The following is a 25,359-nucleotide window of genomic DNA, read 5'->3' as shown; positions in this document are numbered from 1 at the left end:
GCTGCAGGTAGTTTGGTGCTCTGTCGTTGCCAAGAAAATTTTCAACAACATCCTTGAATGCCTTCAATGAGATTTTCTCCGGTCCCTCTAGAAGTTCTTCAAATTGCCTGTCACTGGTGACCTGTTTGTGGACCAACAAACATGCCTTCCTTAATCTTGGCATCAGTCATTCTGACTTGAATCTTGAATTGAAATAACAAATATAATTGTTTTTTTAAATGGTGCATGTAAATTTCATGATCACCAGCCCAAAATCCATGAGATGCATCTAACAATAAACATGAAGCAGAATGTTTGCTGTCCAGGTTTATCAATAAAGTTCAGTTGATTATCCTGCATGCTGTGCTCTGCACTCTCCCTCAATAATGAAACCAACAAACAATGTTTGCCGGCAATTGTGGGCAGTCCCCAGCCCATCCTTGGGTCTACTGGTCATTGATGCACAGGTCGGGGGGTGTGGTGGGGCAGCAGGCTCCAAAGAGCAATCCAACCAAGACCTCAGCAGTGGAGCTGGCAGATGATGACCCATCACAACGGCAGTATAGGCGGGGGAAGAATGCAGCAGCGAAAGGGCCCCCCCTAGCCGTTTTGCACTCCACGCCGCTGGACCCTGACCCTGATCTGTCAAGGCCCGGGCGGTGGCTGCCTGTACATCACCCTCCCCACACTCTCAGGCGTAATCCAACCTAACAGCCTGGATCAAGTCCTGTGGCGAACCCTCTACAGCCGATCTCCACATCCGCCATCTTTGTCCCTGCATTCCTGGGTACTTCAGGGCTTTCCTCTCATGAGCCTCCTCGCATCCTTCCTCCCGTGGTACTGTGAGTTCCACCAGCATGATTTCTGTGTCTTCGGTGGAGCACAGTACGACGTCTGATCGAAGTGCGGTTTGCACCAGCTCCGGGAACTGCGGCTTCCTCTCCACGTCAACCCTCATCTCCCACCATGTGGCGGTTTGCAGCAGGTTGGATTTAGGCCTCTTTGATATGACTGGCGTGGCCCTCTCCTCGATGAAAATGACTGCCCTGCTTGCCTCTCTGCTAGCTGTTCTCTTTTCACACCTCTCCCCTCACTCCAGCGTGTCAGCAAGGGACAACAGAGCCTTGTCGTGAGGCCACCTACACCCATCCTTGTGTTAAAGCTGTTTTGCATCCTGACAATACATGTGCCAGTGAACCCCCCGACCACAAAGCTTGCAGTTAGGGTCCTCTCTCAGCCCCTAACTGAAATAATATGCAGGACAGAGAAAGGAGAATCGGTTGAAGTTGCATACTTAGATTTTCAGAAGGCCTTTGCAAAGTGCCACACCAGGCTGCTAACAAGCTACGAGCCCGTGGTATTTCAGGAGAGATACTAGCATGTCTAAAGCAGTGACTGATTGGCAGGAGAAAAAGGTCGGGAATAAAGAGAACCTTTTCTGGCTGGCTGCTGGTGACTAGTGGTGTTCCACAGGGGTCTGGGTTGAGGCCGATTCTTTTTACATTTCATGTCAATAATTTGGATGATGGAATTGATGGCTTTGTTGCAAAGTTTGCAGATGATGTGAAAATAGGTGGAAGGGCAGACAGTTTTGAGGAAGTAGAGAAGCTGCAGAAGGACTTAAACAGATTAGGAGAATGGGCAAAGAAATGGCAGATGGAGTACAGTGTTGGGAAATGTATAGTCATGCACTTTGATAAAAGAATTGAAAGGGTTGATTATTTTCTAAATGCAGAGAAAGTACAAAAAACTGGGGTGCAAGGGACTTGTGCAGGATTCCCTAAAGAATAATTTGCAAAGTTGAGTCTGTGGTGAGGAAGGCAAATGCAATTGCTGCAACTCACACACAAAATGCTGGTGGAACGCAGCAGGCCAGGCAGCATCTATAGGGAGAAGCACTGTCGACGTTTCGGGCCGAGACCCTTCGTCAGGACAGAAGGATCTCGGCCCGAAACGTCGAGAGTGCTTCTCCCTACAGCTGCTGCCTGGCCTGCTGCGTTCCACCAGCATTTTGTGTGTGTTGCTTGAATTTCCAGCATCTGCAGATTCTTCGTAAATGCAATTGCTTCTTTGTACAGATTGAAAAGTCTAGATTTGGACAAGCTCCTCGTCCCCCGTCAGTCATTTCAAGAGGACTAGAATATAAAAACAAGGATGTAATGTTGAAATTTTATAAAGCACTGGTGAGGCCTCACTTGGAGTATTGTGAGCAGGTTTGGGCACTTATCTTAGAAAGAACTCGCTGAAACAGGACAGGGTTCAAAGGAAGTGCACAAAAATGATTTCAGGATTGAAAGGCTTGTCACCTGAAGAGTGTTTGATGGCTCTGGGCCTGTATTCACTGGAATTCAGAAGAATGATGGGTGACTCATTGATACCTATCGACTGGTGAAAGGCCTCGATAGAGTGGATGTGGAGAGGATGTTTCCTGTGGTGGGAGAGTCTAAGACCAGAGGACACAGCCTCAGAATAGAGGGATATCCTTTTAGAACAGAAATGAGGAGAAATTCCTTTAGTTAGAGAGCGGTGAACTTGGACTTTGCATCCAGTTGCGGTGATGAACTGCACAGATTCCCCATCCTCTGGGTAAAAATGTAAATCCTGAGCAGCTGCATCACTGCCTGGTGAAATTGCACCATCTTGGATTGCAAGACCCTGCAGTGGATAGTGAGGTCAGCTGAGAAGATCATCAGGGTCTCTCTTCCCGCCATTATGGACATTTACACTACACGTTGCATCCGCAAAGCAAACAGCATTATGAAGGACCCCACGCACCCCTCGTACAAACTCTTCTCTCTTCTGCCGTCTGGGAAAAGACTCCGAAGCATTCGGGCTCTCACGACCAGACTATGTAACAGTTTCTCCCCCCAAGCTATCAGACTCTTCAATACCCAGAGCCTGGACTGACACCTTACTGCCTTATTGTCCTGTTTATTATTTATTGTAATGCCTGCACTGTTTTGTGCACTTTATGCAGTCCTGGGTAGGTCTGTAGTCTAGGGTAGTTTTTTTCTGTGTTGTTTTTTTACATAGTTCAGTCTAGTTTTTGTACTGTGTCATGTAACACCATGGTCCTGAAAAAAAGTTGTCTCATTTTTACTGTGTACTGTACCAGCAGTTATGATCAAAATGACAATAAAAGTGACTTGACTTGACTTGAATATTGTTCAAAGTTCTTAAATAAATGAAAAGAAAAAGCAGTAGCAAAAGAAATCCTGAGTTTATTACAAAACTATTTACAGTTCAGTGAACAAAGCAGGACAGTTCTCAGTGCCACAGACGGTCTTACCCACTCACCGTGGAGACTCACGACACTTGGTGCAATCTTTTTGGGTCAACCTTTTCCAGATGAACCAAAGGCTTGAGCTGCTCTGAGAAGTTCTTCATGTCGTCTGAAACTGCATCCTGGCCGGGAGGAGCCACCACGTTCAGCTCCACGAGGTAGGACAGCGACAGGGGCTCGATGTTCTCCAGGTTGTTGGGCAGCAGAATGCGAAAGACCTTGGACACCAGGATCTTCATGATCCCTTTGCGGAAGATGTGGCCCTTCACCACGAACTCGTGGTCCATCCGGAAGCCCATCTCCGTGAGGAACTCCGTCAGGTTATCCGACGTGGCGATGTCCACGCAGTTCCGCACCAGGGCCGACCTGTTCTTGTCGCCGATCTCCGGCTGACCGAGGTAGCGGAGCAGCCACGGCACGTTCGGCTTGTCCACGGAGCGCCGCGCCCGGAGGATGAACGGGCTTCCCTGCTGAGCTTTCAACAGGAAGACCAGCTCGTGATCGACAAACGTCTCTGGCTCCATATTATCACAAAGTCCACGCAGGCGATGGAGAAGGCTTTCCAGGCTCTGGTCCAGCACACTCCCTGCACGAGATACAAAGGGTTGGACTCAGTGAGCGGCCGAAATTCTATGCAATGAATTTAAGGAGTAGGTGGCAAGTTCAAAGCAGACGTGTGAGGACAAGTTTTATTTTTACACAGAGTGGTGGGCGCATGCAATGCGCTGCTTGGGCCATGTGTGCAAAAGCTCTTAGATAAGAACAAGAACGGCATTTCATCGTCCAGTACACAATTCGAATGAGCAGGAACACTAGAAGCTGTATCAATACGATACATTTCCTCATCAAGGCCACACCTATCATCAAAAACACAACAGATTCTGCAGATGCTGGAATTCCAAAGCAACACACACAAGATGCTGGAGGCAGCATCTGTGGAGATGAAAATACAGTCGACATTTCGGACCAAGACACTTCTTCAGGACCCGTCATCAAAGAACCCCTCCGTCAGGGCCGAACTGTGTTCCCGCAGCCACCACCGGGCAGGAGTTCCTCCGGCATTTTGTGTGTGTGACTCACGCCTATTCATCCCGACCTGCACTCAGGGTTCACTTTACAGCATCACCTGCTCGGTGATGCAAATCTCTAATCAGCCGATTACGTGTCAGTCCCACGAGGAGCAAACAGCAGGGTAATGATGCGTAATCCACATGCACCCATAACAGGCTTCAACCCAAAACGGCCACTGTTTATTCTTCTCCACAGAGGCTGCCTGACCTGCTGAGTTCCTCTACAGTCCTGTGTGTGTTGCTCTAGATTTCCAGCATCTCTTCAGGTTATTATTTACACTCCAGTCTTTGTCATTATTATTCAGAAAACCCTCTGCACTTCTCCATAGTTGCCAATACAACATCCGTCACCTCCTGTTTTCTACTTCTACCACTGAACTTTCAATTGCACACCTTTCCATCTTGGTTAGAGGTTGATAGGTTCTTGATTTGCAAACATACTGAATACTGAGAGAGAGGCTTAGATATAGGAACAACCAGAGGATGTCCCTATCTTAGTAGAATCCAGGATCAGAGTGCACAGTCCCAGGATAGAAAGATGTCCCTTTAGTACTGAGACGAGAGTAGTGAATCTGGGGAATTAATTGCCATAGATCGCTGTGAAATCCAAGTCATTGGGTATATTTAAAGCAAAGTTTGATAGGCTCTTGATTAGTAAGAGAAGGCATGAGAATGGAATTGAGAGGGAAAATAAATCAGTCTTGATGGAACGGCAGAGCAGACTCGATGGGCCAAATGGCCTAATTCTGCTCCAATATTCTATGGACAAAATATTACAATTCTACCTACTTAACTAAGAAATATTAGAAATACAAAATCCCAAACAGACATCAAGTATGAGACTGGGACAGCATGGCAGCATAACTTTACAGAACCATAACTGGGGTTATACCCCAAGATCATAAGATGTCGGAGCAGAGTTGGGCCATTTGGCTCATCAACTCTGCTCTGTCATTTCAACATGGCTGATCCATTTCCCCTCTCAGCCCCAATCTCCTGCCTTCTCCCCATATCCCTTCATGCCCTGACTAATCAAGAATATCAACCTCTGCCTTAAATACACCTAATAACTTGGCCTCCACAGCCACCTGTGGCAATGGATTTCACAGATTCACCATTCTCCGGCTAAAGAAATTGCTCCACATCTCTGTTTAAACAATATGATCTCTATTTAAAAAGCAATGAAATAAAATCCCGGTTTCACCTATCACCTGCCACCTTGTGCTTCTTCCTCCCCCTGCCCCCCAGCTTCTCACTTCCCTTCCAGCCCTGGTGAAGGGTCTCAGCCGGGAACGTCGACTCTTTACTCTTTTCCATAGGTGCCGTCTGGCCCGCAGATTTTGTGTGTGTTGCAATATAATTGGAGGAACCACTTCTCATACCCTGTAGAATGTACTCCATCATGTTGATGGCTCCACCGATAACTGGCATCACGGTCACAGGAGGGGCCTCCATGCTGAGTCTTCTCCAGAGAACCTGACTGACAGAGAAACTGCTGTTAACCAAGAGATCACGAAGACTGTATTGTGAGGTGGGTCAGGCAAACAGTTAATCATTTATATGCATCTTCAGATTTAGAGTAATCCACAACCATACCCACCAACGAACAGCAATTGAGATCTGAAAATACAAATCCATAACTCATTGAAAGTGGCGTCACTGGGCTGTAAAGAAAGCTTTTGGCGAATTGGCCTTCATCAATCAAAGTACTGAGTACAGGACATGGGATGTTATGTTGAAGTTGTATGAGACATTGGTGAGATCTAATTTGGAGTATTGTGTGCAGTTTTGATCTCTGACCTACAGAAAAGATGTAAATAAGGTTGAAAAAGTACAGAGAAAATCTACAAGGAATGTGATGGGACTGGACACCCTGAGTTATAAGGAAAGATTGAACAGGTTAGGACTTTTTTGCTTCGAACATAGAAGATAGAGGGGAGGTGTAGATGAGTACAGATATGGTGGTTCCTTAAGGTTGTTATAGACGGGAGTGGTAATAAGGACAAGCTCCCACTACCTGTTAAATGCTCCCAGAGGTGTGCACCCCAAATAGCCTCTGACGACCAATTCCAGCTCCTGGCCTTCACGTGCAGCATAGCTACTAAGTCTGACAGAACAGTTTCTACTGACGGGAGAAGGGGCAATGGCAAGTCACAGGTGCCTTAAAACCAGTCGCTTCGGGCAGATGGAGCTTGTCAGCCGTGGTTGACAGCTCTTCTAGAAGGAAGACTCCGATCTCAAATCTCCACTGCCTTGAGGCCATACCCACTCATGGGGGAGGCTTCGGGAGTAAACCCCGAGGGAAAAATCCAGAGCTGGAGTCCCTAAGGCTGGAGTTCAATGCTGACTGGCAACTCCTGCAACGCTGCTGGTACCAAATTGTATCGGTCTCTTCCGTTCCTTCGGGCTCATCAAATGCATGGAGGGGGGAGCTTGCTACATGGGCAATAGCTTGCTCTCCATATCGTACTGCCCTGGCTTGCGTATCTACACAGCTAGGACACAACATCCATGGTCAACTCTGACCGACGGAGGCCCTCACCTCACCACATAGATAGGATAAATGCAGAACAATGACTACTTTGTACTGAGATGGAATTTGCTTTCAGAAGCACAAGAGATTCTTCAGATGTTGTGAATCCAGAGCAACACACACAAAATGCTGGAGGAACTCAACAGGTCAGGCAACATCTATAGAAATGAATAACATTTTGGGCCAAGACCCTTCATCACGACTGAAAAGGAAGATGTCAGAATAAAAACATGGGGGGAAAGGGAAGGAGGCTAGCCAGAAGGTGATTGGTGGGAAACATCCAAGGGTTAGAGAAGGAAGAATCTGACAGGAGAGGAGAGTGGACCATAGGAGAAAGGGAAGGTGGAAGGGACCCAGGGGGAAGTGCTAGGCAGATGAGAAGTAAAAGGTCAGTGTGGCCCCTTTCCCACCAACTTTCTACATAATGAAACACCAACATAAAAATTAGCACTGTATTTTTATGCCAACAGTGAGACCCAGGAGTGGTCTGGGGCTGGTTAGCAGCTGGATTTGATGACAGTAATGTGGTTGCCTTCAAGACCTACAGTATGGAAATGGACCCATCAGTGCAGCATATCCTTGCCAACCAAACACCCAATTACACAAATCCCAGCTTGCTCTCCCCATAACCCCATCAACACTTCAGCATAGGTGTAAGTGGAGAGGAAGGAACTGGAAAGGGGACTTCTTAAAGGAGTTTTAAAGCACCACACTGCTGCCACAAACAACAAATTGCATGGCATATGTCAGTGATGATAAACCTGATTCTGATTCCGGGGTCTGATGAGCTCTTGACCAACCAGCAAAACCCTAATCACTACCTCGGTATAGTAACACCACGGCGACAACGCAGAAAAATGGGCTTTGTTTTTTTTTGGTCAAATAGAGCTCCCTTCATGTGAAAAAGTCTGTAATTTATGCTTTTCTTGTGAATGCTGCTTATCTGATGCTACATGTCTGCAATGCTGCTGTGAGTAAGCTTTTCTTTGCATCTCTACATGTTTACTTGTGCGTATGACAATAAACTGGACTTTTACATTTTGGTTTACACAGAGAGAGTCTGGTAGCTGGAACTCGATGCCAGAGGTGGTGGTGGGATGAGATGCAATCACAGTGTTTAAAAGAGATTTAGAGGTGCACCGAAATAGACTCCTCTCCCTTCTCTTCCTCCCCTCCCTCCTTTTCTTCTTCTCTCCTCTCTCACCCTCCCTCTTCTCCCCGCCCCTCCCTCTCCTTCCTCCTCCCTCTTCTCAATCCTCACCCCTTCTCTCTCCCTCCCTACTTACACCAGAGTAGCCCCTACCCGGACGGACTCCCCAAACGGACGGTTATGCGTTTCCGGCTGGAAATACCGTCCGGACGGGAGCGCGGGTCCCGAAAGAAGGTTCCGGCTCTCAAGTTATTGAATTGGAATCATTCGGGGCCCCGGGATCCCGCGGCTCGGCTGCCGGAGTTTCGGGTCGGGATCCCGCGGATCTGTGCCCAAGGCGCCCCTCAGCCTGCGACATGGCTCAGTGAGATTCCAAAGTCAGCCGTGTGATAACAGAGTGGGGTTTTGTCCTCAGGACTCCCCCAATTCACCTTCAACGTGAAGCCGTGGGATCTTCACACCCTTCCCCCGCCTCTACCCCCCACAACCTCAACAACTCCCCCCCCCCCCAGGCACAGCAAGAGTCCAAAGTCAGCCGTGTGCCAATGGAGCCGGTGGCAAAGCTGCCGATTCAGAATCAGAAATCAGGCTTAATATCACCGGCATATATCGTGAAATTTGTTGTTAAATGTACATTGCAGTACCTAATACTAAAAACTGTAAATTAGGGTAGGTAATATATATTTATTTAAAAAGTTAAATTAACTATGTAGTGCCAACAGAAAGCAGTGAGGTAGTATTCATGGGCTCAATGTCCATTCAGAAATCAAGGTGATTGCTCAGACTGGGTGGGGGGGGGGACTGGGTTGTTGAGGGATGGGGAGGGGGTGATGAAGTGGGAAGTTGGGAGGGGATGGATGGACTGGGAAAAGAGCTGAAGGAGGAGGCATCTGATAGGAGGGGATGTGGACCATGGGACAAAGGGAACGAGAGGGAGAGCCAGAGGGAGGTGAGGGAAAAAGGGTGAGAAGAACTGGGAACGGAAAGCGAGGGAGAGGGAAGGAATTACTGGAAGTTAGAGAAACCGATTTTCATGCCAGCAGGTTGGAGGCTACCCAGACAATAACAGGTGTTGCTCCTCCAGCCCGAGTTTGGCATCTGTATGGCAGCCGAGGAGACGATGAACAGATTTGCCAGAATGCTAATGGGGAGCTGGATGTGTTAATTTGGGTGTTCCTCAAGATTTGCGCCATCAGCAAGATCTCCTGTTTTTTTGTGTAGCTTGGCGGACCTAGTATAGAGCCGAGCCTTTTGCTGTTCGTGGTTTTGCTTCTGTGTTTTACTATACTACAATGACTAAATTCTGGAATAACTATCAGATCGGAGTTTCAGAGGAGGGAAATCAACACGGTCTGTTTACAGAGTCCTACCAGTATTGTTCTCGTTCAGACCAGTTCAGCACTTTGCTGAGATGAGTCACCCTCAGGGTGGAGGGGAAACAGCTTTTATTCCGTCTGAGTGCCCACCAACCTGATGGCATGAATATCAATTTCTCCTTCTGGTAACTAATGACCCCCCCCCCCTCCTCTGTTCCCTACTCTGACCTTTCACTTCTTCTCACCTGCCTGTTACCTTCTTCCCTCCTCCTTCCCTTTCTCCCATGATTACCTCTCCTCTCCTATCACATTTCTTCTTCAGCCCTTGACTTTTACCACGCCCCTGGCTTCACCTATCACCTTCCAGCTAGCCTCCTTCCCCTCCTCATTGAGGCGAGTGCAGAGCACGAGGGAGTATCTCGCTGTTGGAGGAAGGTGTCTGCGTGTGACAGTCTCCCTCTTTCTGTTGCTTGCTGCACCCTGAGGAAGGTCTCTCTCTCTCTCTCTCTCTCTCCCTCGATGCTGTCGAAGGATAATGACAGAGTTTTGGCTCTTGGGCGAGGTTTAATCGGAGCTGTTTGTGGACTGGGCTCTGTAGTTCACATTATGATGTGTTTCTGGTTCCTGCTCGCTCCTTTATTTGTTGCCATTTTGGGTGATTTTGAATCGGAGCGGCCTACAGATAACAAACACTGAGCTGAACGGAATTTGCCTGGACTCCTTTGAATTTGTGTTTTATAGTCTGTGATTTTCGTTGCTTTTTTTTTGTTGCCATTTGCGCAATTGTTTTTTTTTTGCGTGTGGGGGTGAGGTTGGTGCTTTTCTTTGAACAGGCTCCATGGTTTTCCTTTGTTTCATGGCTGTCTGTGGGGAGGACAATCACAGGGTTGTATACTGCATAAATACTTTGATAATGTACTTCAAATCTTTGAAGCTCTTCCAACCTCAACACCCAGCAGGATCTCTGCCCTTCCCTAAATCCAGGGAAAGACAGGGTTGTAAACTGATGGAACATAAAAGCACTTAGAACTCTTTAATATCCCATTATTCTAATTTCAGCTCAGAGACTGGCGACAGAAGGAAGAAATCCTCTCTGACCTGTGGAGGAGGAGGTCTAAGGATACAGTCCCGTCCTCACCATACACCATCAGCAGGACACTTAGAGGGTAAACACTCGATGCAGTTCTGCAGATGCTGGTAATCCAGAGCAACCCACACAAAATGCAAGAGGAACTCAGCAAGTCAGGCAGCGTCTAGGGTACCCCTGGACCACCAGGCTCTTGAACAAAAGTGGATAACTTGCCCCGTCATTGAAATGTACCCACAACCAATGATCTCATTTTTAGGCAACACGAGTGAATCTGCAGATGCTGGAAATAAATATGCCAGCATTTTGTGTTTTTATCTCATTTTTAGGACTCTTTATCCCATTATCCCATGTTCTCGTTATTTATTGCTATTTATTTATATTTGCATTTGCACAGTTCGTTGCCTTCTGCACTCTGGTTGATCTTTCATTGATCCTGTCATAGTTACTATTCTATAGGTTTGCTGAGTATGCCCACAGGAAAATGAATCTCATGTGATGACATGTATGTACTCTGATAATAAAATTTATTTTGAACTTTGGAGGGGCATGAATAGTCGAAATTTCGAGCTGAACACCTTCATCAGGACTGAGTACACGTAGGGTCATTCATTTCCTTTACAGGTCTCTGTCCCAGCTGCGTGAAGTGGTTCTTATGTGCGCCTCAGAACCATTGATTAAATTCAAGGTTTCACAATGCTTAGAAAAGCCCTGAAGACAGATCTTGTGTCAGCTCAACTACAAGCTCAGGAGGAGAGCAGAAACAGTTCTTATCTTACCCACTGTGTCTTTTCACTTACAGGCAATTCGTGGGCAATTAACAGACGAGAATGGCCTTGCAAGTCAATCCTGCCCTCTCTGTTTGTTCCTGAATCTTATTCTGCTCAGTATTTAAAACAGCAATTATTACTACATCAGGGAATTTCCAAGCTGTTCAAAGAACTTGCCTCCTCGAAAATTCCCTGAACTGTGCTGTAAGACTAGTTCCTCACACATCACCACCCACAGCCATGGTTACTGGCTGCACTGGAGACAGATCCTGTTTAATCATTCTCATTTTCTGGGCACGGCAGTGGTTGCTGGACAGAAGAAAGCTGATATTTGATCAAGGAACACTTCCAGTAGAATTGATAAAAGGAAAGAAAATTGGGTCAAGTGATTAGTAACGACTTTCTGGGTGCAGACGGGTGGAATGAGAAGAATGGCCTTGTGTGTTGCGAAACAGTCACATATAATGGCGTATTTTCTGTCAAAATTAAAGAATGGAACAGAGCAACAACTTATATTCCATCTGGGTAGCCTCCAACCTGACAGCCTGTACGTCGATCTCTCCAATTTCTAGTAATTCCACCCCGTTCTCTTTCACTCGTCTTCCATTTCCCATTTTTGTTCCCCTCTCACTCTTCTCCTCAGCTGCCCATCACCCTCCTTCCCTTTCTTCCATGCTCCACTCTCCTCTCCTATCAGGGGTTTGTACGTTCACCCCGTGACCGTGTGAGTTTCCTCTGGGTGCTCCTGTTTCTTCCCACGTTCCAAAGACGTGCCGGTTGGTAGGTTAATTGGTCATGGTGAATTGTCCAGTGGTTGCTGGGTGCTGCAGATCGAAGGCCTCAAAGGGCCTGTTCAGTGCTGTATCTCAATAAATATATAAATAGATTCCTTCTTCTGCCCTTTAACTCTCCCCCCTATAACATCCCAGCTTCTTACCTCATCCACCTCTGCGCCACCCACCCGCCTTCCCCCTCTCCTGGCCTCAGCTATTACCTGCCAGCTCGTATCCCTTCTTATTCAGGATTCCCCCTTCCTTTTCAGTCTCGATGGCGGGCGTTAGCCCGAAATATCGACTTGTTTGTTCCCCTCCATAGATGCTGCCTGACCTGCGTGTGTAGCTTTGCATCTCCAGCGTCTGCAGAATTTCAGACACCTCAGAGATCAGCCTCCATTCTATGCGACACCCACAAAATGCCGGAGGAACTCAGCAGGCCAGGCAGCATCTATGGCAAAGAGGTAGTGGACGTTTCAGGCATGACTGGAGAAAAAGTTGGCCCTCATACCTCAGTGAGATAGGGACATGCCTGTCCTGGCAGGCAAAGTCTGCTCCAGTGGACTGAGTGATGAGATCTACGATGAGATCCAACGGCCAGGAAGGTGGTTCTGCAATGCTCCGTGGAGAGCAAAGGGCGTGAGGAGGCACAGAAGACGTCACGGTCATCCACTGCAACCACAGGAGACCCCAGTTTGTGACACTTGTTCGTACCACTGGACCCGGACCTGAGGTCGAGAGAGTGGAACTGCCCCAGTGTAAGGGCTTTTCCACTTTAAAAACCCTCCCGCAGAGTTTTCCTGCCATCGTTGGACAAAATGGACAGCCGCCACCTCAGACTTTGAACTTTGCCAGCTCTGTCACTGCTTCAGTGCTCTGTGCAGGATTGGTAGGCTTTGTGGTGTCTGAGAATTCCTCCACACTCAACTAACTTCAGCATTAGGACTGCCAGACTGGGTACCAGCTTCTGCCCTCAGGCTGTGAGACTAATAAATACCCTGCCACCAACGAGGTCCTGTCACTGAGACAGTGAGCTGTGTTCCCCTGTGATGTGCACTACATGACTTTTTCAGTTCTATTTTATTAACTTGAGGTAACATTTTCTTTTATGTGCTGTGTGCGATATATGTTTTGTGGGAACACCGTGCTCCGGAGGAACGTTGTTTCGTTTGGTTGTATATATGACAATAAATTGAACTTGAACTAGTGACGGGACCCCGGTGGTGGCAGGGTATTTATTAGTCTCACAGCCCGAGGGCAGAAGCCGCTACCCAGTCTGGCAGTCCTAGTCCTGAAGTCAATTGTGGGTAGAGGAATTCTCAAACAACGCAAAGCCTACCAATGCTGCACAGAGCACTTAATCAGTCAGATTGTTTGAAGTTCAAAGTAAACTTATTATCAAAGTACATATATGTCACAATATACTAAATAATATTTATAATATATATTATTTCTTGCAGGCATTTAAAAGAGAATGAAGAAATACTATGGAATTTATGAAAAACTATACGCAGCAAAGATTGGCAAATGTCCAATGTGCAAAAGAGGACAAATAGTCCCAAAAATAAATTTTAAAAATTTGATAAATAATACTGAGAGCATGAGTTGCAGAAGCCTTCTGGGTCGTGGAATCAGTTCAGTGTTGAGGTGAGTGAAGTTATCCACTCTGGTTCAGGAGCCTGACGGTTGAAGTGTAGCAACCATTAATGATGCTTAATAGTGGATGCCTCAAAAAGGCAGTATCCATCATTAAGGATCCCCATCGCCCAGGACATGCCCTCTCCTCATTGCTACCATCAGGGAGGAGGTACAGGAGCCTGAAGACCCCTCTTCTCATTACTACCATCAGGGAGGAGGTACAGGAGCCTGAAGACCCCTCTTCTCATTACTACCATCAGGGAGGAGGTACAGGAGCCTGAAGACCCCTCTTCTCATTAATACCATCAGGGAGGAGGTACAGGAGCCTGAAGAACCCTCTTCTCATTACTACCATCAGGGAGGGGATACAGGAGCCTGTAGACCCCTCTTCTCATTACTACCATCAGGGAGGAGGTACAGGAGCCTGAAGACCCCTCTTCTCATTAATACCATCAGGGAGGAGGTACAGGAGCCTGAAGAACCCTCTTCTCATTACTACCATCAGGGAGGGGATACAGAAGCCTGAAGACCCCTCTTCTCATTACTACCATCAGGGAGGAGGTACAGGAGCCTGAAGACCCCTCTTCTCATTACTACCATCAGGGAGGAGGTACAGGAGCCTGAAGACCCCTCTTCTCATTACTACCATCAGGGAGGAGGTACAGGAGCCTGAAGACCCCTCTTCTCATTAATACCATCAGGGAGGAGGTACAGGAGCCTGAAGAACCCTCTTCTCATTACTACCATCAGGGAGGGGATACAGGAGCCTGTAGACCCCTCTTCTCATTACTACCATCAGGGAGGAGGTACAGGAGCCTGAAGACCCCTCTTCTCATCGCTACCATCAGGGAGGAGGTACAGGAGCCTGAAGACCCCTCTTCTCATTACTACCATCAGGGAGGAGGTACAGGAGCCTGAAGACCCCTCTTCTCATTACTACCATCAGGGAGGAGGTACAGGAGCCTGAAGACCCCTCTTCTCATCGCTACCATCAGGGAGGAGGTACAGGAGCGACCCCTCTTCTCATCGCTACCATCAGGGAGGAGGTACAGGAGCCTGAAGACCCCTCTTCTCATCACTACCATCAGGGAGGAGGTACAGGAGCCTGAAGACCCCTCTTCTCATCGCTACCATCAGGGAGGAGGTACAGGAGCCTGAAGACCCCTCTTCTCATCGCTACCATCAGGGAGGAGGTACAGGAGCCTGAAGACCCCTCTTCTCATCACTACCATCAGGGAGGAGGTACAGGAGCCTGAAGACCCCTCTTCTCATCACTACCATCAGGGAGGAGGTACAGGAGCCTGAAGACCCCTCTTCTCATCACTACCATCAGGGAGGAGGTACAGGAGCCTGAAGACCCCTCTTCTCATCACTACCATCAGGGAGGAGGTACAGGAGCCTGAAGACCCCTCTTCTCATTACTACCATCAGAGAGGAGGTACAGGAGCCTGAAGACCCCTCTTCTCATTACTACCATCAGGGAGGAGGTACAGGAGCCTGAAGACCCCTCTTCTCATTACTACCATCAGGGAGGGGGTACAGGAGCCTGAAGACCCCTCTTCTCATTATTACCATCAGGGAGGAGGGACAGGAGCCTGAAGACACACACTCAATGATTCAGGAACAGCTTCTTCCACTTTGCCATCTGATTTCAGAGCGGACGTTGAAACCATGAACAGTACCTCACTACTTTTTTTATTTTTACATTACTTATTTAACTGTACTTATACTCACTGTAATTCATGTTTTGTTTTTATTATAATGCTCTGGTTAAGATTTTTACTGCTGTGCTGTGGGTAGTTTATTTTAGCAGTTCTGTAAAAGCAGTGTGATCTGCCTTTAGAATGTTTTGGTTTCGGCTAAAAGATGAGAGGCTATGATGTTCAACTTAGAATGTTGTGTCAGCCAATCAGGATGGTGGAATTGGAAGAGGGTTCTCGAGAGTGCTGGGCAGAGTGAGATTTGTGATGGACAGTGTGGTTGGTGAGTCTTTTTGGGGGGGGGAGCAGTGGGGGAGCTGTGGAGAGGACGGGGCGAGATGGCTGAGGATGCCGTGGGGAGGAGCGTCCCTGTTGCACGAGGTGTTTTGTGCAGACGAACGGCTCCAAGGAGGAAGGGCCAATGCCCCCGGCGAGAGCGCCCACTTGTTTGGGAGGTGGACTTGGAGAGACGTTTGGAATGTGGCATGTGCTTTCACACAGCGTGGGTCCAACACATGAGGAAAAAGACAACTTCAGGATGAGCTCCAAATTAATGTACACATTTGGATTGGGTTAACTGTAATGGGCCCTTTCATTTGTTTTCTTTGTCCTACTAACTCTTCGATAAAGCAGATGTTGGTAAATATGCTTTCTTTATAATTTTACCCGGTGTACAATTTGTTATCTCTTGCCGACCGATAACTGTGTATGGGCGGCATTTACGCAGCATTCACTCAAATGGAGGTTTCTTTAATCAGAAGATCTGGGCGTTCCTGTGTGGTTAAACCCTAAATCATGCCGACCCTGGACACCTATTGTTTATGGAAGGTGGCCTTCTCACTGCTGAGCTCTGTGGCTGTTATTAGGGCTGGCTAACGTATGAGCCCGGTGAGGGGGCTACACTATTATTATGTATTACATTGTATTTATGCCACAAAGACAACGAACTTCACGACACATGCCAGTGATATTAAACCTGGTTCTGACATTGCATTTTTTTCCATGGACGCTGCCTGATCTGCTGAGTTCTTCCATCATTCTGTGCCTGTTGCAGATACCTGCCATGCTGTTTGCAAGCTTTCAATTTCCTTTGGTCTAGACAAGTGGAAGGTCTACCCCTGAGGCTTTACAATAGAATAGCTCAGCACAACTTTGCTTTACAACTGTGGACGGCGGCACCGGGTAAGTTACCCGTGCTGAGGCTTTGAAATCTGGCTCGGCAATTCTTCCATCACATGTATAAACAGGACACTGCTCCTAATTACAGCTGTTTCACCAGGCAATCATTATTAACGCCTCTGGTGCAGAAGGAATTACTCTGCATTTTCTCAGACAATGCACCATTCATTCACTGATGTTTATATACCGACACAGAGCGGTTCTGTATAATTACAGGTGTGGAGAGTCCCTCTATAATCTGACAACCCGGAGGCTTGCTGCTCTGATCCAGATGCAGTTCAACTTCCATAGCTAAAGCAATCTGGGATACAAAGGTCGAGGCTGTGACAATGGCTGTGAAACTATCAGCCTTCTACAAAAGCTCACTTGACTCATAAATGAGTTTTCTGGGAGCTTTCTTCCCAGGCCTGTTTTTTGGGAGATTAATTTGCTTTTTCCGGTGAACCAAAAGCCTGATGAGGTTATTTGATTAAAAAAAACAAGAGGAGCACGCTGACCCAATTATTTCCAATGCAACAGGTAATTGTCAAACTGCTGCGTGCAAAACACTGCGGTGCAGGGCTGACACGCCATCAGTGACTGGAGTTCAAAGTACCTCACTGGCTGAAATTTTCTTAGGAAGCCATGTTTCCTTCTAATTCACCTGCAATGCAGATGAGATTTCACCGCCTATCTCTTTCCCTCGGTAGGGACTGGTTTGGTCTTTCTTATACTCAATGCTATTTCTTAATTTGCTAAGTTTATATCTTATTTAAGCAGATGCGATTCTGCAGGTGCTGGAAATCCAGAGCAACGCAGCAGGTCAGGCAGCATCTATGGAGGGGAATAAACAGTCGGCATTCTCAAAGTACTTTTATTATCGAGGTGCGTGTGCAGTGTGCAACCCTGAGATTCGCCTTCCCGCAGACAGCCACGAAACAAGGAAACACCACGGAACCCGATCAAAGGAAAACATCAAACCCCCAGTGCGCAAAAAGTAAACAAATTGCGCTAACAGCAACAAGAACATCAAACCCCCCCATGCAAAAAAAATTGCGCGAAGGGCAAGGATAATATCAAAACCCCTCCCCCCCACACACACACACATAAAAATTGTGCAAATGGCAACAAGAACATCAACCCTGCCCCTCCCATGCGCAAAAAGAAAAAGGTTTTGGACTGAGACCTTTCATCAGGACCGGAAAAGACGAGGGAAGAAGCCAGATTATGAGGGGAAAGGACTCCCTTTCCTTGGGAAAAGGACAGTGTGGATTCATTCTATTGAAATACCCCTGATGGTATACTTCTCCAGATGGTCACTTCTCAGTCTCCGACACTCCAAGGAATAGAGTATTAGTACACACAAAATGCTGGGGGAGCTCAGCTGGTCAGGCAGCATCTATGGAGATGAATAAACAGTAGGCGTTTTGGGCTGAGGCCCTTCTTCACTACTGAGAAGGAAGGGGAAGATGCCAGAATGCTCTCATTGATACATCTGTAGAAATTTGCCAGTCACTGCCCAGCTTGTACTCCTTCCCTCCTCCCCCCACCTCCTTATTCTGGCTTCAGCCCCCTCTCCATAGAAACTGCCCGACCTGCTGAGTTCCTCTAGCATTTTCTCCGTGATGTACATGATTTCCAGCATCTGCAGAACCTTTTGTCATTTTGTTTTGTAACTTCAAAGCATTAAACTAATTCAAAGGAAGGCGTGGGAGTCTGGAAATGCAGGTCTAACTTTGTGTTTACTTTAAGCGAAGCGTGCGCTTATCACGTGGTAGCATGGTGATGTATACAATTCACGTATTTTTACATATAGTTCCTGCCTGTTACGCTGTTTGCGTTTAAGGGCAGCAGCAAAGGTCCTCCATCTCTGTCTGTCCATTGTTATGTACCCATGGGTATCTTGTACCTGTCACGTGACCGTGATGCAATTGAGGCTGTACTGGAGATGAGGTAATGGTCTTGTGATGAGGGAGTGATGTCATTTTCCCGCCAGTGAGAGGTCATGTGGTAGTTTTGTTCAACAGGGTATAAAAGGAGAACCCCTCCCTGTGACGCAGGGCAGTCAGTGGATGATTTCACTAGTGATTCCACGTTGCGGCGTATTCGGATGTTATGACGCAGTTTTATTTTAAAGTGGAGTTTTATTTTCTGCCTTAAGTCTCAAAGGTTATTGCCGGCAGTTTTGCTACGATATTGCCAATAAAGTCAGTGGAGAGTGAAGATTCGTCGGAGTTCGGACGTACCGAAGGATTTGGAAAGTTAATGTCGACGGTGAAACAGATTCGACCTTTCTTTAATCTCCGCACGAGGAAGTAGTAACTTGTGTCCGTGATAATTCCTGCTTTGCCAAAAAAGAGCAGTGAGTTGGATACAAAGTTTTGTCAAATAAAGGTCAGTGCCTTTTAAGCCATTTATTTCCTTCGATCGTAAATCCTCCGGGAAAAGCATACTGCAGCTGGGATCAGCAGTAACGCGACGAAAGAGAATTTAACACCTTTCAAGAAGTCTCTCCTTTTAACTGACTGTGTAAAACTTTGGACCTTCGCATACTTTAGGAACTGTTCTCGCATTACCGCTTTAAGAACTGTTCAAGCTGCTGCACAGCAGTTGACTTCCAGTTAAGTTAGTCGTTTGTTTACTTTCGGGTTTTTTTTTAGCATGTTTAATAAATGTTTATTTGTCATAAAAACCTGCCTCAGTTCTATATTCATTGTTGCTGATTTGTGACACCATAGCCGTCTTCAAGGATACTTCATTGCTGTATACATAACAACTTTTTTGTTTTGACCACCAGTCAGGGTTGTTAGCCCTGAGCTGAACCTCTCCCCTCCCCCCCCCCACCTCCGAACCTGGAGGACCGGTGGACCACTGTTAGTCTGACCTCTACCCCTTGACCTGTTTGGCATGGGTGACCCTACCAAGAGCCAAGGCATAAAGCCCTGACTCCAGCCAACACAGCTCTCCGGGTCACTGAGGCACGCAAGCCTCCAAACCCTACGACAAGGTTGTGGTCCCATTGGAGACATCACATAAAGATTTTCACTCCTTATGTATGTGAAGGATGTAAGAAATAAAGTCAATTCAATTTAGTATGTATATACACACACACACACACACACACAAGATTACTGAAAAACTAAATACAGAGCTCTTGTGTTTACCATTATTCTCTTGTCCCAACACTAGGAAATACCTGCAGCAAAAATGCCCTCTCAAAGATTTATTAGTTAAAGTCTGTCCCGAGCCTTATGGACTCATCAGGCCAGTGCTTATGCCGGTTTCTGTGGTGTGAAGCGACTGAGAGTACGAGACTCCCCTCGCCCCGGATAGGACACCAGTCTATCACGAGGTTAACCCCCAGCATTTTGCCGGTACCCATTTTCAGCTGGGTGGACTGGAGCAATGTGTGGTTAAGTGCCTTGCTCAAGGACACAACAAGCAGCCTTGGCTGGGGCTCGAACTCACGACCCTCAGATCGCTAGTCCAACGCCTTAACCACTCGGCCACGCGCCGCACTTCAAAGATTTATTGCCATGAGATAATGATTTGTGGATTGGCAACTGTCTAGATCATGTTGTCAAATTTTCCATTCGAGCAGTAATAAAAGGCTCATTTTGACTGACTATAGACAGCAAATTACAGCCCCGGCTGATAACATTTATGATGCATTAGGTGTTTGCTATCAACGATGCCTTCAGCAGGTTTTCACGCCAATATTTCAGCTAGTGCTTTGAAGATCACCGCTGCTGACTCGTGTTTCTTGTTGGGAAGTCAGCCTATCCGAAATCAAGCACACAAAATAACTAACATCAGGCCATTTAACAGTCCTACCCAGATTAAACAACATTTTTTTTTCCTGTTCATTGTTCATAAACAATCAACTTTAAAGTGGTGGCATGGATATTGATCTCTCTAACCTAGTAATTTACCCCTCCTCCCCCGTTTTCCATTCCACATTCAGATGCCCCTCTTCCACTCCCCCTTTGGTCCCCCTCCTCCTTCCCTTTTTCCCACGGTCCACTCTCCAACCTTTCAAATTCATTTTTCTTCAGTCCTTACCCTCTTCCACCTATCTATCAACATCATTATGTGCCGTGTCACATGACATGGGCTATTGTAGTCACATGTCCACGACAGTTCTTGGCGAATTTTTCTACAGAAGTGGTTTGCCATTGCCTTCTTCTGGGTGCTGTCTTTACAAGACGGGTGACCCCAGCCATTATCAATACTCTTCAGAGATTGTCTGCCTGGTGTCAGTGGTCGCATAACCAGGACTTGTGATGTGCACCAGCTGCTCATACGACCATCCACCACCTGCTCCCATGGCTTCACGTGGGACTAAGCAGGTGCTACACCTTGCCCAAGGGTGACCCATATCCACCTATTATCTCCCTTTTTACTTCACCCCACTTCCCCTCCTACCCACCTTCCTCCTCAGGTGAATGTACGTTTCTCTAACTTCTGGTAACCTACCCTCTCCACTCTCCTTTCTGTCTTTACTTGTTCCCCATTGTGATTGTCCTCTCACCCTTCTCTTCTCACCTACCCATCACCTCCCTCTGGATCCCCTCCTCCTTCCTTGCTCCCATGGTCTACTGTCCCCTCGTGTCAGACTCCTTCTCCTTCTGCTCGTTACCTCTTCCAAACATCCTCACCTAGGCATCCACTTCATCCCGTACCCCCCCTCACCTGGTCTCACTTATCACCTGCCAGCTCGTACTCCTTCACCATCTTATCCCGTCCTCTGCCTCTTTCCTTCCAGTCCTGAAGAAGGATCTCAGCTCAAAGATTGAACAGTTCTCCTTCAGCCCCTTAAGAAACTCTTCCAGCTCTCAGCTTCTTACTTCATCTCCCCTCTCGCCTGGACTCACCCAGCACCTGCCAGGTACTCCCACCCCTCCTGCCACATTTTTATTCTGTCTTCTCCCCTCGCCTCCCCTCTTCTTCTTTTCCACTCGCTGGCTTCTTGCCTCTTCTCACTTGTCCGTCATCACTCCCTGGGTCTCCTCCTCCTTCCCTTTCTCTCACGGCCCACTCTCCTTTCCCACCAGATTCCTTCCTCTCCAACCCTTGGCCTTTCCCATCCACCTGACCTCACCTACACCTTCTCCCCCATCCCCCACCTTTCTATTCTTGCGCGCCCCCCCCCCCCCCACCTTCCTTTCTCAGTCCTAAAGAAGGGTCTTGACCCGGAAGTTCAACTGTTTATTCATTTCCGGAGAAGCTGCCTGACTTGCTGAGTTCCTCCAGTATTTTGTGAAAGTTGCTTAACTTTAAAAGTAACAGACCTGATGTGTATCTCATCCTTGGGTAATTGGAGCTCTTTTTACAGAAAATACTTCATTAGCTCAGCTGGTAAACAGAGAATGTCAGACGCTATTTGTCCCCAACAGGCCCTCGGGCCCATGATGATGTGCTGACAGTTGGACCTACTCCAAGAAGAACCTAACCCTTCTGTCCCACATAGCCTCCATTTTTCTGTCATCCATGTGCCTATCTGAGAGTCTGTTAAATGCACCGCATGTATCTGCCTCTACCACCACCCCTGGGAGGGTGTTCCACGCACCCACCACTCTCTGATATCCCACCTGTACTTTCCTCCAATCTCCTTAAACTGAGGCTCTCCCATAGTGGCCATTTCCACCCTGAGAAAAAGATCAAAGTGCATTTATTATGTATACAACCTTGAGCTTGGTCTTCTTACAGGCAGCTACAAAACAAAGAGACCCAAAGGGACCCATAAAAAACGTGACTAACGCCCAATGTGCAGAGAGAGAAAAAAGACGAATTGTGCAAACAATAAAGGTAAGCAAATAGAATTTGGAAAGAAAACGAGTCCTCAGACACGTAGTCTGGAGCAGCCGGAACAAATCCCCGGCTCTCCACCCTATCTTGGCCTCTTGTACACCTCGATCAAGTCACCTCTCGTCACATTCCACGCACTCACCCCTCTCTGTGTAAGATGGATATTCTTCTGGCTGCACCTTGGCTCAAATCCAAACTAACTGGGGGGAGAAAGCAAAGTTCTTGAAAATTGCTTGGTGTTATAAGACTGTCCTTGTAATTATGTCATGGGGCCCTTTGCCAAACGATCCCACTCATGTTATGGAAATGTCTTTATCTCCTAGTGAACTGGTACAGCTCGGAAACAGTGTGCCTGGGTCATCCAGCAGTGAGGGTCCAAACACAAGAGATAAGACAGCAAAACAACCTTTCGCCACACTCCCTCGGGAAACAGATTATGGAATGTGTACTAGGGAAGGAATAACTCCAGGGAAGTTTATTTATACCCTGCCTACGGCTCTTGGTTGAAGACTGGCAAACACTTAACAGAATCCTCAGTCTGCTATCGAGTAAAATTCTTCATTGCTATTTCCATAATAGTTTTCTGGTCATAATAGACCAGAAAGGGTTGTTAGCCCTGAGCTGAACTCCTGAACCTACAGATCTGGCCTCTACCCTTTGACCTGTTTGGGATGGGTGACCCTACCAAGAGCCAGAGCCTAAAGCCCTGACTCCAGCTGACGTAGCTCTCCAGGTTATTGAGGCACGCAAGACTAGTCCCCTTAGAGGTATGAGGGGTGCAGATAGGGTAAAGGCAAACAGGCTTTTTCCACTGGGGTAGGGTGAGACTAGAACTAGAGGTCATGGGTTAAAGGTGAAAGGTGAAATATTCAAGGGGAACCTGAGGGGAAACTTCCTCACTCAGAGGGTATTGCGAGTGTGGAACGAGCTGCCAGTGGAAATGGTGATGACTTCAACATTTCAAAGATTCAAAGTACATTTATCATCAAATCAGGTATACAGGATACAGCTCTGAGATTCATCTTCCCGCGGGCAGCCACAGAACAAAGAAACACCACGGAACCCGTTCAGGGCCCAACGCGCAAATTGCGCAAACGGCAAATCGCGAGCGGACAACACGCAGCAGGTCAAACATCAAACCAGGAGGCTAGTAAACTTCAGCCCTGCAATGCCAGTCCTCTGCAGGTTGCACGCGGAGCCATTCTTCACAGAAACGCCCCAGTCCGCATTGAACACCCCCCCCCCCCCAAGAGAAGTTTGGATGTGCATGGATGGGAGGGGTTTGGAGGGCTGTGGTCCAGGTGTGGGTCAAAGGACTAGGCAGCATAACAGTTCAGAATGGGCTGAAAGGTCTTTTCTTGTGACAGAGTGCTCTACGTCTCTAAGGAGGTGAGAGTGGAAAAGCAGAATTAACCTTGACTTTCTCAAGCCCCTACAACTGGCCGTTCGCATTCGCAGACAGTCACTGACAAGCTTTAGTTGACCTTGGCTGATGTTTCGAAAACACTCAGCTGTAAGTTAAAGATCGATCTTTTCTCCTTTGCTTAGTATGTCAAAAGTTCCGATCTCAAACCTAACAGCAATCTGCAAGCATATTGATTTCCCATGCAGGTTATCCAAATTAAAGTGAGACTCTTAAAGTAATTCTCTAATTCTCTAAGCCTTGCATCAGATGGTAGTTGCGAATGTGGGCTGTAGATCTGGGCCTTTATCCCACATTGAGAGAGGTTTCTTCAGGTTGTCATCACCAGAGGATGAGCTCCCACTACCTATAAAATGCTTCCAATGGCTTGCGCCTCAAATAGCCTCTGTCAACCAAGTCCAGCTCCTGTCCCTCACGTGTGGCTGAGCTACAAAACCCGGCCGGACCGTTTCTATTGACAGCAGAAGGGGCAAAAGTAGGTTACTGGCACCTTAAAGCCAGTCGCTTCGGGCAGATGGGGCTCATCAGACATGGTTGGCAGCTCACCTTGGAGAAGGATAACTCTGATCTCAAACCTCCACTGCCTTGCAGCTGTACCCGCTCATGGGAAAGGATTTGGGAGTAAACCCCAGGAGGAAAATCCAGAACTGGAGTTCCCAGGGCTGTCCTACACTAAGCTCAATACTGACTGACAACTTCTGCAACCAAACTGTATCGGTCTCTGCCGTTCCTTTGGATTCATCAGATGAGTGGAGAGGGGGAGCCAACCACATGGGCAACAGCTCGCTCTCCATATCGTACTGCCCTGGCTAGTGTACTGACAGCTAGGGCACAATATCCACGGTCAACCCAGGCCAAAGTAGGGCCTCAGACATTGAGAGAAAAGGGGGAAACCTTTGCTTTGTGCCTTTCTTTCCTTCTCAAGGTGGCTGAGATTCTGTTAGAGTCCATGATCTACAGCTGAGGCTCGAACTATGGTTCTCTAAGCGGTGGGTTTCTGGACTGGCTGTGCAGCCTGGCGTTTTGACAGCTTCAGGAACAGCCTGAAGGACGTGCGGCTTTGGGGAGCAGCCTGTAGACGACCAGGTTCCTCGCCGATGTTACCCACTGAAGCGTCGTGGGAGTATGAAACATTGGAACAACAGGTGGTGAGTGCTGCTGTTGGATGAAGCACCATGTACTCGAGCAATCTCTTCCTCTCTCTCTCTCCCTCTTTTAATGGTGAGTGAGGGCCTGCTGGTCTACAAGCCAGGGGGGTGCTTGGAGAAGCGAGATGGAACTTTGAAACAGCAAGCTGCTGGTCTCCACTCTTGTTGTTGCAGGAGACACCTCTCTCTCTCTTTGGGGGCATTTGCTATTGCTTGCCTGGTGGGGCATTTTGAGGGTGGTGCTTCTGTTGGTGCAAGTGAGAGAGGGGGTGGGGGGGAACAACGCTTCTTCTACTGCTTGTGAAATGGGGCAGAGGGGCTTTGGTGTTCTGATCTTTCTATCATTCATTCTTTGGGGTTTCTTGTTTTGCAAATGTCTGTGAAGAGTAAGAATCTCAGGTTGTATACTGTATACATTATTAAATTGAACCACTTGAACTTACTTTCTCTTTCTTCATCCACCAACACAGGACTGGGTGGCAATTTATTCTTTCTTCTACAACGCACATGCGTCTCCTGAGCT

At 47.4% G+C, this 25,359-nt stretch overlaps 1 protein-coding gene across 2 annotated transcripts; it reads right to left on the bottom strand.

Annotated features, from left to right (window-relative positions):
• Positions 1-3,182: 3,182 nt before the first annotated feature.
• med18 (mediator of RNA polymerase II transcription, subunit 18 homolog (yeast)) lies at positions 3,183-8,245 on the bottom strand. 2 transcript variants are annotated; one of them, XM_073028337.1, is made up of 3 exons: positions 8,152-8,245; positions 5,715-5,812; positions 3,183-3,848 (listed from the first exon to the last, which is right to left on the bottom strand). In XM_073028337.1, the coding sequence occupies exons 2-3, from the start codon at positions 5,785-5,787 to the stop codon at positions 3,286-3,288; spliced, it is 636 nt and encodes a 211-aa protein (XP_072884438.1). In that variant the 5' UTR covers positions 5,788-5,812; positions 8,152-8,245; the 3' UTR covers positions 3,183-3,285. The 2 variants fall into 2 exon arrangements, with proteins under 2 accessions (XP_072884438.1, XP_072884439.1); XM_073028338.1 differs by having other exon boundaries at positions 5,715-5,808; positions 8,152-8,212.
• Positions 8,246-25,359: the final 17,114 nt, after the last annotated feature.

Source organism: Hemitrygon akajei, chromosome 24 (assembly GCF_048418815.1).
Source record: "Hemitrygon akajei chromosome 24, sHemAka1.3, whole genome shotgun sequence".
Lineage (NCBI taxonomy): Eukaryota > Metazoa > Chordata > Chondrichthyes > Myliobatiformes > Dasyatidae > Hemitrygon > Hemitrygon akajei.
The sequence above is the reverse complement of the archived record's forward strand: the minus strand, read 5'-3'. Positions and strand labels throughout refer to the sequence as shown.

Coding starts and splice junctions, on each gene's coding strand:
- med18 (XM_073028337.1), bottom strand. CDS start 5,787: ATGGAGGCCCCTCCTGTGACCGTGATGCCAGTTATCGGTGGAGCCATC. Junction 3,849..5,714: donor GATGGAGTACATTCTACAGG/GTATGAGAAGTG, acceptor TATCTCGTGCAG/GGAGTGTGCTGGACCAGAGC.